The sequence below is a fragment of the Silene latifolia genome, chromosome 9, assembly GCF_048544455.1.
Source record: "Silene latifolia isolate original U9 population chromosome 9, ASM4854445v1, whole genome shotgun sequence".
NCBI classification, from domain to species: domain Eukaryota; kingdom Viridiplantae; phylum Streptophyta; class Magnoliopsida; order Caryophyllales; family Caryophyllaceae; genus Silene; species Silene latifolia.
The window spans coordinates 135,800,926-135,813,564 of NC_133534.1; the positions used below are offsets into that span (position 1 = coordinate 135,800,926).

General features: G+C 34.9%; 1 protein-coding gene across 1 annotated transcript; it reads left to right on the forward strand.

Annotated features, from left to right (window-relative positions):
* Positions 1–11,598: 11,598 nt before the first annotated feature.
* Positions 11,599–12,048, forward strand: LOC141601625 (uncharacterized). The gene has a single exon (XM_074421919.1). It carries the CDS (start codon positions 11,599–11,601, stop codon positions 12,046–12,048), a length of 450 nt encoding a protein of 149 aa, XP_074278020.1.
* Positions 12,049–12,639: the final 591 nt, after the last annotated feature.

Here is a 12,639-nt window from a genome sequence, read left to right on the forward strand (position 1 = left end):
CAAAGCATAATAGGGTTGCATGGCTACTAAAGTAAACAATCATTATGTTTACCACTAAATTAAACAATTAATTAGCTTAATCCTCCTCTTATTATTTCGGTCCATATGGATAATATGGAATCCATATTATTTTTGTCAATTGTCAATATGTCACATGTCATATGTGTCATAAATTTGTTATGTATTTTTTAACATATTAAAAATCAACGTATTATTAAAAATACGTCACATATAAAAATCGACTTAGTAATTTCATAATTACTTGTACCAAAAATTTTACCATTAATAAATCACAACAGATTGTATTTATAATAATTCATTCAATTCCGATTGTTTCTTTAAACAATAATTTCATCCGAGTAATAATACGATTCAATTACTCAGACCGTACCTTATTTAATCACATTTCAATATGATACGTAAATTTTTACTTCCAAAATCGTCCGTCAATTTTCAAGTAATTTAATTAACTCGTAACATTATACGATTAATTAAATAATCAATTAAGAGTGTTGCCCTATAGGTATGACCTAGGGGGTCAACTGATCACCACCGTCATACGACAGTAATGTCAAACTCTAGTCAGCCAATCATTACCGATATATGTTGACCAGTTGACAGTAACAACATTACTTCCCAATTGTATTCTTTATAATGAGATTTAAACATGTGATCATCATGATCAACAGTCGTGATCGCATTATTGTCGGAGGACACATTTTCCAACAATCTCCCACTTGTCCTCGACAAGTGTGCGTCACCAATTCTCTTGTCCTATTACTATCTCCCACTCAATGCAAGGTGTCTTTCAGGTCGTACTTGCAAGTGATCATATCGAGAGTGGTTTCCTCGATCTGGAGAATAACTGATTGACCGGACTTATCTATCATAGATACTTTCCGAGCGTGGCCACGCATTTCCAGTTCATTACTCCTCGAGTGGCCCTGAGATATTGTTATAACCCTGACTAGGGGTGGACAATTCCTATCGCACTCATTCCCTTCGACTAGCCACAACCATCATAACCCAAAATATGCCCATTTGACCCCATTTACGAAGGTCGTAGTAACATAAATCAAAGTTAATCTGAAACTGTGCCATCTTAGGCGAATAGTCTTTAGTCAAAAGAATCGACTCATTTGAATACTATAGTAGCTCTTGCCACGACCAGGCTATATAAATTTGCCAGAACTCTATAAGAGGTCATTAGGCCCGACAAAATGTTCCTAACAGTCTGCCTATGTGATCGACTAGTCATCTCACATGACTCTATGGCACTTGAACTTGCCATCAATCGCATCACACTCTAGTCACTTCGAGACGTCACCTCATATAAGTAACTATGGGCAAAAACAATGTTAATCCATGTTCACTTTAACGGGGTTCAATTGTCTCTACAACCCGTTTGGATATAACAATGTACAAGGTGAGTTAATAATAACTCAAACGACAAATGTCGACATCACACTCGGGTAGTCAATATCATATTACAACCTTGTGATGTATATCGTAAGTGTAAACACTTATTGATTGCAATAGAAGTTTAACATCCCATGTGTCCATGTGTTCAAACTTCTTACACTTGCATTTTCCTTTACATTCATGTTCTCTCTCATAGCATGAATCTTACCAAGTACACATCAAGGTTCCCGACCTTGGTTTTGGTTCTTTAACTTGAAATAACTTTCTTATCGATTATCTCATAACGAACGAATTTGTGATGAATGATATAACTTGTACTGATCAAGTATTCCATCCACACACAATGCACTAGGTATATGTTTTGTAGAATCTTGTAACAATTGACAAGATTATTTAGCTTAGCACTTCTCACAAGTCCTAGATTTACTAGGAAAGATTAATTTTTGAATAACCTCTTATTCAACCAAGCATTTTTCCAAAACTTCTCATTTCTCTTTCTAGGCTTGAAAGATTTGGGATTCTCATAAATCCTTACATGTGCTCGGACTTTCTATAATATGTGCAACCTCTTATCACATAATGGAGTATTCCGTCAAACACCGAAATCGCTCATCGGATTCTACTTGAGAATTCATGACGTTTCTATTATGGCTTACCAATCAATCATCATGCTCTTATGCATATGATTCATAATTGGACATGTACATGATCATTCTAATGGTGGAAACATTAGTTACTAATAATCATGAGATCAACCGTTCATAGATTCAATGAACGACCATGACTGCTAATGGTAATTCCATTTTCATCTACATGAATAACCTATGTGAATGTTGATACGATGTGTATCCAACATCCCTTGATGTAATTGGATTCATCATAGTCCATTTTCATCCAGAATTGAAAACTCAAAAGCTTCTTTATGAAAGAAGGCATTAGCTCGTCATTCTTTAATGAGTGAAGAGTTGTAAACATTCAAAGGATGATAGCTCCCACTAAATTCCATGTCTTCACATGAGAATTTCCTAACTCCCACTCAATTTCACACATTTCGAAATTGACTTCTCAATCGAAACTTTATCAAGAATTGAAATATAAATTGCATTGCCAAGTTATTAGGATAAAACCATATATGTTCTCATCATATCCTTTCAAAATTACCTATTTTGAAGTGGTCTCATCTTAACCTTACGGAAAGAGATTTTAATTCACCAACACACTCATGTCATAATGATGTGTAGCAACGTCATTATTCAAATATAAATAATATCTAGAATACGTCCTTCGCAAATACCCTTTTGGGAGGAGGTTTAACCATTTCATAGTGAGGTTAAGTAATGACATTTGCGTGATTAAAACTTTGGCCATTGAAGATATCGGTATATCAATCTTTGCAACTCGATCATAACTAGTATGTAACTTTGATTCATTTAGGCTCTTAAGTAAATCTCAAGGTTGAAACTATTGGTCAAATGTTTCATAAACTTAGTCAAAACTTGTTAAGACTTTACATTAGTCATTTTTCTTCCAAAACTTTCTTTTGGTCTCCTCGTGTAGTTATCTTGAGAATATACTCTTATGATTACTTCACTTGATCTCTTTAGTCATATAGAACTAACTTGAGACCATAGATCTCATCTATTCGGCATACTATGTAAATAGATATACCTTCATTCAAATCATTTTCTCTTGCGTAGATCTTCATTTACACAAGTACACAATTTTATCTTGCCTTGTGTTGTGTCCTCATTTTTCTCCCACTCTATCTTTAGAATAAATACACTATAGATTCAAAGATAGCCTATGAGACACAAATTAATGATGTTGAAGTATAAGGAGAATTATCTCATAGACAGACTAATAGTTATTGATTTCTTATGTGTACTTGGTGATTGATATTCCTTTAAGAGAGTTCATAGACTCAAATTCGCTTTATAAATGATCATACACAAGCCTTAAGCATGTGGACATATAATGAAACCCGTCATTATATTTGTCTATTAGATCACTTTAAGCGAAAGATCTTATGTTTCTAAGAGCAAGCATTTAAAGATGAATTTTAGAACATAAAAGGATAAATGATAAAACGGGTGACTTGGGTTGCAAACCAAGTCACCATCATCCAAAATACAAATCATTATCCAAAATACCTTTCCATGTCGAACACGGAAACTTAAAGTTCTAAAAATCCAAAACATAACTTAAAATAAGACAATGAAAAGCAAAGCTCCATAAAAGCTATCCATAGCTTCTCCATGGTTTCTTATGCCTGCTTTTCCTTTCCCTTGTCTTTGCTTGGTGGAGGCCCTATTTACAATAAAAAGGGAGATACATTATCACAACTTTGCATCATAATACCATAGTTGAATTTAGGAACATAAAAGAAGGTTAGTCATTTACCTACTGGAGTGATCTTTCCAGCTTTGATATCACCAAGGTATTTGGAACAATTTCTTTTCCAATGTCCCATGCCATTACAATAATGGCATTTATCAAGAGGACCCTTCTTGACTTTTGAGGTGCTAGCTACACAAGTCTTAGCTTTGGTGAAAGTGGGAGCTAGCTTCTTGCCCTTTCTCCCATTCTTCTTGAACTTCCCCTTACTTTTTAGTGCTTATGTTAAGCACATCCTTGGGAGGGTTCACATTTAACCCCATGTCCCTCTCGGCTTGCACAAGTAACTTGTGCAACTCCTCAAGAGACACATCCTTGTCTTGCATGTTAAAAGTCACCCGGAATTGTACATATGCCTTGACTTTGGACAAGGAGTGTAGAATCCTATCTACGATGAGTTCTTTGGGGATTTCAACCTTTTGAATTTTCAAGGTCTCGACAAGCTCCATGAGTTTGAGCACATGAGGGCTAACCTTTTGGCCCTCTTTGAAGTCGAGATCAAAGAATGCCGCGGCCGCCTCATATTGGACGATCCGCGGAGTTTGTGAAAACATGGTCACAAGTTTGGAGTAAATCTCATTAGCATTGCCCATTTTAAAGGCTCTCCTTTGGAGGTCCGCCTCCATCGCAAATATTAAGACATTTTTCATTGCGGCGGACTCCTTTTGGTAAGCCTCATATGCTTCCCTAGTGGCCGCGGTGGACCTAGTGGTGGGTTCGGGTGGAGAGGCCTCGATAAGGTAACGAAGCTTGTCGTCACCTTCGGCGGCTAGTTTGAGTTGGGCATCCCAATCGGAGAAATTTGACCCATTCTTTTCAAGTTTACATCGATCCATAAAGGATCGGAGCCATGACGAACTAGCGAGAGGTGTAGCATTAGGAGTTGGTGTTGGTGTTGCCATTTGTTATGAAAAAGAAGTGGTCTACAAAACAAAATATAAGGAGTAAAACAATTGTCGTTTTAATAATACTCGTAAAAATGTATGATTTAAACAAGTTTTATGCATTTTTCTAGTGACCTCTACCCAACTAGATAAATGATTCCAAGACCCAAATTCATATCGACTTAGGCACGGTAGGGCCGATTCATCCTTTATCAATATAACTCGGTGGATTAACGTTTAATCGATTCTACTTTTAGAACTCTTGGTCGATAATATTACATTTAACAATTATCTTTAGCCCAAAACACATTCGACAAGGGCACGGTAGGGCCGATACATCCCTTATCAAAAAATTTTGTTGAGTTCAATCCAAATTTCGAATAAATGTGTCCATGATCCAAATCCATATCAACTTGGGCACGGTAGGGCCGATTCATCCCTTATCAATACGAATTCGGTGGATTAACATTCATCACCCACTTCCCCTACGTAACAAGGTTTGTACCCCGGTAGGGCCGAGTGCACTCCCTCGCGAAATAGGTTTTCATGGTTTCTACTATTTGGTAAGGCTATGTCTCAATTGATTGTTTTAGCGAGAGGTCATGTCAATTTATTATCTATCACGTTTTAAGTGAACTAAAGCGGTGAACTACGATAATTTTAATTGACACGGTCGATAAACTCGATAAAATGATAATGCATGTTTAGTTATGGCGATTTAGCGATGCATGTGACATAAAATAAAATGCAAGCATAAAAATAAATAAATCCTAGTATGGCCTTTCCTAAAATAGAAAAACTATTTAACTATTACATATTCGGAAACCAACTCCATTGGTCCCTTGAACTTCGGTTGTGGCACACATCTCGATGTAACGCCGTCTTTATGTATCGCCATTCTTGAAGAAATCCGTCTTTGGGAACTCCGGAATGAATAAAATTACATAATAAATTACATAATTTCCTATTTTACATTTGTAACTAAAATAAAATAAATCTATTAAATTACAAAACGGTGATACGAGATCACAATAAATTACAACCGAATCGATATTCCCATACATTTCGGGAAATACCAATTAAAATCTAAGGCCATACTAAGTAAAATTACATAATTCAAAATTACATAAACTAAAATTATGACAATCATAAAGAAAAATGCAGCATTATAATATGTATGAACATGCCCAATTTTATGCTAAATCGCTTTTAATTAGCCAATATCGTATATTACTCGGTTTTTACGGATTTGCGTGATTTCAACATTTCATAATCACAAAAATACATAAACTCATATTTATGCATAAGTTAATTACCCTAACCTCTTAGGACTCAAAATTTAGTCTTCACTAATAGTTTGACCATAATTAACCCATATTTTATAAAATTGTTCATAAATGGACCAAAAATTACAAAAATAAGCTATAAACTTCAAATAAATCACAAAATTTCAAATAAATTCAAAATTCAAAATTTAAACTCATGAACATTCTGGAAAACTACCATGACACTCATAATGTTCAAAAAACTTAGGTTAAAAAATTTCGAAAATTTTCCGGAAAAACAATGTTGCGTTTTATCGATTTTTAATAAAATAATCATAAAAACATGGGAAAATTATATTCATTAACTTTTCAATTTTAGATCTGAAAAATATAATAAAATGCAATATTAGACGTTTTTCCTAAGTCATAGATTATGTTTTATTAATTTTTCACTAATAATGTCACTATTTATGCTATTTTTCTTCCAAAATCCATAAATCATGCAAAAAGACTTCTTTATAGCCAATTATTTTACACACATCTTGTAAAATTTCATGTGACAACATATTAGTTTTCTATGACCAGATTCGAAATTTAACTCATATTAACCTATTTTTCACCTAAATCCGAATTTAATAATGAAAAATCCATTTTTCGAGCATAACAAGTCCAAAAATTATGAAAATTTACAGGTTATCTCAAAATAATATATGTGACAACATATCCAAAAATCAAAGTAAAAATCGAAGTATAGCTAATTTTAGACCAAAAATGACATTTTTACTCATAAAATCATATTTAAATGCCATTATTGTATTATATGAACAATAAAAATCCGTAAAATTAACCAAAATATCCTAAAACAATTTAGGACCAGAAATATTAACATGCATGGATTAATTTCGTGATATCTCATAATAACACAAATTTTACAAGTTTTATATGTTATTCTTATAACTCGGAAAAACTTTTAACCGATTTGCATGCAAACAACCGTGGCTCTTGATACCGATTGAAGGAAATGTAGATCTATATACACACTAACATACTCATATATGTTAAAATTAATTTGTCATAAAATTAAACATGGATTTTATGCATGCAAACAAATGATAAAAATAGAGGAGAAATCATGTTCTTACATTGGTGATTTCGGTTTTATGGGCACAAAAGAAATCTCCTTTTCTTTTGTTCTTAAGCTTTCCCTTTATGGAAGAACCAAGATCCAAGTGTAGGATCTCTCCTTAGGAATAATACCCAAAGCTAACCCTTAATAAAATTAATATTATAGAAGCTAGTACAATATTAATTTGAAGAAAATTGAACCAAAAATATTTTGTAACACTTTGAATATTTCGGTTTATTTGAGGAGAAAATGGAAGCTTTTTATCTCTCTAAAACTTGTTTAGATAAGTGAAAGTGAGAATGAATAATGATACACACCAAATGAATGTAGTGTATTAGAAAAATATAAGGCAAAAACCTTTGCCTTTCTTAGTGGAAAACCGGGTGGGAGGAGGGATTAAGGGGAGCCAATGCATGCATGGATTTGTCTTCACAAAGCATAATAGGGTTGCATGGCTACTAAAGTAAACAATCATTATGTTTACCACTAAATTAAACAATTAATTAGCTTAATCCTCCTCTTATTATTTCGGTCCATATGGATAATATGGAATCCATATTATTTTTGTCAATTGTCAATATGTCACATGTCATATGTGTCATAAATTTGTTATGTATTTTTTAACATATTAAAAATCAACGTATTATTAAAAATACGTCACATACAAAAATCGACTTAGTAATTTCATAATTACTTGTACCAAAAATTTTACCATTTATAAATCACAAAAGATTGTATTTATAATAATTCATTCAATTCCGATTGTTTCTTTAAACAATAATTTCATCCGAGTAATGATACGATTCAATTACTCAGACCGTACCTTATTTAATCACATTTCAATACGATACGTAAATTTTTACTTCCAAAATCGTCCGTCAATTTTCAAGTAATTTAATTAACTCGTAACATTATACGATTAATTAAATAATCAATTAAGAGTGTTGCCCTATAGGTATGACCTAGGGGGTCAACTGATCACCACCGTCATACGACAGTAATGTCAAACTCTAGTTAGCCAATCATTACCGATATATGTTGACCAGTTGACAGTAACAATATTACTTCCCAATTGTATTCTTTATAATGAGATTTAAACATGTGATCATCATGATCAACAGTCGTGATCGCATTATTGTCGGAGGACACATTTCCCAACAGATGTATGCTGTTTTTCATCAGCCGTCTTCTCAAGTTGCATCTCCTTTTCAGACCCATTATTTACCTAATAAAATTAACCAATGGCTCAATGTCAGAAGTTATAGCATTAGAGCTGGCAGGGAACACATCCCCTGATCTTACCCAAAAAAAAATAAAACAAAAATAAGGAAGTATTAGGTACCTGATCGGCTTTAGTTGTTACAACTTCAGAAGCATTGGGTACCTGATCTTTCTGAATCTCGTTGACCGATACTTCCTTCTCATGTATTGCCAAGGTAGTAGCGGCCTCTTGACCAATCTGTTGTACCTTATTACCCCCTTTATAAATGACATCCTCCATCATCTTCACTTCTTCTTCGGAAAGCTTGCCTCCAAAGATTCAACTTTAGTAGTACGGATGCCATTAATCAAGTCACAATGCCAAGAATGTAATGTTTCAGCAATTTTTATCCCAACAATAACATGTGAATTGAACTTAGATGAAAATAATAGAATAAATGGTACCATGTCAGCCTTCTCAGACTTAGTCTTCCTTTTCTTCTTTATCGGGGCAGTTGTCCCATAATATTTCGTTACTCCAACCTGTAACGGGACACCCCTCAATCGACCTGGATGTTCGGGTCGGCCAATCTCTCTAGCAAGAACGTCATTACGACCATTAGGAGTGAATTTCCCTTCTTCTACCTCCTTCAATACGTTGTCCTATAATATATTAAATAAACTTCAAATTATATTTGTGACTAAAATAATAAAGTTAGTAATAAACACGTCTTAATAAAATAATGCTTACTATGTTGGCCAACACTTCCTCATCATATTTGTCACGCGACCGGGATCCTTTAGGCGTGTGCCCTTCTTTATAAGTTACATGCCGATCCAAGTTGGTCACTCCCTTTGTCACCTACACATTAACATGGTAACATTTATACATGTAAATGTGTATCAATGCAAGTCCAAGTGTGATTAAAAAAATAAAGTCTCACAGGGGAAAAATGCATGCTACTTACGAGGTTCTCTTCTATCTTTCTGTAACCGCCTCGAGAACCATACCATTTCCCCTTCTTGCATGAAATGTTAGCACGATTTCTTCTGCTAACGGCCTTCAAATAATTATATAAAAGCGCAAGTAGATGAGATAATAAAAAGATTATATAAATGACTCAATAATTAAAAAAATGATAGGTAAATCGTTAAAAGGCGAGGATATTTAACCTGAACCTTCTCAGTAGTTCTCATCTCTTTGAAAAGAACCCATTGTTCCTGACTGATGGTGGGACACTTATTGTCTCCCGGTGGGTTCTTACGCATCTCCCCCGTTGCCTTGTCCACATACAACCAATCCCTAGCAACGTCACACTTTCACTGCCTTAGGACATCCGCTGCCTTATGCATTAAATACTTATCATGGCATTCATCGGGTATAATAAAGGCTTCCTTTACACGAGCCAAGTATAACTCCGCCAATTTTGGATTCAAATTTCTAATGTCATCTAAATGGATAGGCACAAACTGTCTTGTGCAACATCCAATCCAACTGGATAAATAACCCGCATTTGGACCAAAAGAGGGAAACCCTTCGAGCTCCATGTTATTTTCATCGGGTCTTTAGCGGCTATAGCTGCAAGGGCTTTCTGGCACTTCGTAGCACCCCTCTCACCAGGCTTATTATCCCCAGGCTTATTATTCTTTTGACTTCTTTTCCGTTTTTCACCCATGATAATCCTAAAACCCAAATATGAATGATATAGGAAATGAACAACTTAACAACGTACATGCAAAGTATTATCTAAAACCCTAAACCCTAATAGGAATGAAAATTTAAAACAACATATTGAGCTTCTAAAATCCTAAACCCTAATAAGAGGAGTGAAGTAGATGATGCGGGATGATAAAGATAACAAAGAAGACGAAAAACAAACAGATGCATGAAAAAGAAAAAAGATGATCGTCTTAAAACCCTAATGACGAAACACAAAATTAAAGTGAACATACCTGATGATGATGATGATGATAAAGAGAACGAGCATGATGATAAGGGAAGGCAACGGAATCTGGGCGTTGGAAACTGGGTGACGGCCGGCAACGAGAATGTAGAAAGCGATGAAGAGAGAAGAATAAACTCAGGATACCAACGGTTGAACAAGTGTTGTGTGTGTTTGTGTGGTATGCTGTATATGTTTGTAAATTAGTTTTTTATTAAGACAAACTATTAACAACGGGTGCTCAAAGCAAAACCGTTGTTATATGTTAATAACAACGGGTCAATAAAAGTCAACCGTTGTCAAAACTTTATTACAACGGTTAAAATATACCCTTTGTAATATATTTTCACCAAATTTGCGCCAAAATGAAATATGTCAAAAAAATCAATGACAACGGGTAGGGGTACTACAACCGTTGTTGTAAGTAATAACAACGGGTAATGTAACTATAACCGTTGTTGATTGTAATAACAACGGGTAATGTAACTATAACCGTTGTTGAAAGTATTAACAACGGGTAATTTAAATATAACCGTTGTTATTGTTGAACCTTTTTTTTAAAAAAATTACTGTAATTCCACTACAGTCCAAACCTGTAACAATACATACTGTAATAGCAGAATCACCATATACTGCAACATTGTTCAGCAATTTCAACACCAGCATCCACATCTAATAATAAGATCAATAAAATAAGACAACACCAGCATGCATGCATACTGCATATCTAAGCTACAGGATTTACCATGCCATGCAAATTTGGGAATTTTTATTTAACAATGACCATTATTGATTTACCAATAAATTAAACCATCAAATTATTGGTCTGAAAATGACTCAAAATGTTGGTCGTCCATATCACTGTGTCCTGATGAACCATCTCAGGATCGGGGACGTTTCTTGGATGTCATAGTTTCTTCGTTAACCCAAATACCTTCACCATGGTCATCACGCATATAGATACTTTCAGTGTCCTCATGATCAGTGTCAACATCGTCGAAATAAGATACAGTGGTAGTGTGATCCATTCCCTCAAAAACGACATCCTGATCATCATCACCATTATCGGATGGACTACTCCTTCTACTCCTTATAGACAAGACAATGTACCACTTCTTATCCATAGGATCGGTGACATAGAACACTTGTTTAGCTTAGGATGCCATTATGAAAGGATCATCCTTATTATTGCCAACCTTACCCAGATTGGCCAACGTAAATCCCATCTTATCCTTTCGGACACAATGGAGGTTGTTATCAACCTAGTTACATTGAAACAAAGGCATTATGAAATCAATGTAATCTAGTACCAATATTTCTTGAATAACACCATAATAAAGGCATTTTCCCCTTAGCATAGTTTCATGGTGTGGCTTGTTGCTCAGCAGAGACTTTTAACTCAGGATAGGCTTATCAAGATGAACATTACAACTGTTAATTGTTGTTTCTTGTGTGGTGATGCAGAGGAGAGTCACAGTCACTTGTTCTTTGACTGTTATTATAGCAGAAGCTGCCTTCAATTAATTTCTGATTGGTGCTTACTGCAATTACCTGTCACTGAATGTATTCATTGGTGGGTAAAGTGGAGAACGCCTGAAATTAGCAGGAAGAAGATCATAGCTATGATTTTAGCAAGCATTCTGGCTCATGTATGGTTCAGCAGGAATAAGTGTAGGATTGAAGGGTGTGTTATCAGGCCTATAGTCCTCTGTAGGATGATCAAAATGGAGGTGCAGCATAGACTTAACAATTGTGTAATCCAGTCTCAGAATAGACGAGTCTTAGATTGGGTGCATTACTTGCAGTCTGCCTAGGTACCGTTTAGCTTGCTAATTGATGTTGAAAGCATGATGATTTGTATTGAAAGTAATGTTGTAAGGGACAATTATATTTTTCAATGAGAAGCTTACATTTTCCAAAAAAAAAGGCATTTCCCCAAATAGGCTTTTTATCTTTTGAAGTAGCAAAGTGCATTGCCTCAAATTCAGAACTCATACCACTATTTTGCATTGTGATCAACTCATCTTGCTCGCGGGTGTAAAAAGTATATCCATTAATGGCAAAACTGTTGTAAAAGGTGACCCTGGTATTTGGAACTAAACCAAGACGTAGTAACCTAGGAGAGATGTCATCACCAGTTTGATTCGTACACTCTAAGACAATATTTCTAAACCACTCTGCAAACGTCTCCGTATGCTCGTTTGCAATCCACTTCTCGGTCTTGTTTGGGTGATCGTATTTAAGCTCATCTTTGTGTTGTTGAATATAAGGTTGCACCTCATCTTCGTTGTTTAGCACATACGTATGTGCTAAATGCAACATTTCACGTGTCACAATTTTTTCAACCCGGCCCCTAATACCTTTTCCGGTCATCCAGTCACTATGACGATTCTTAGGAACGCCAA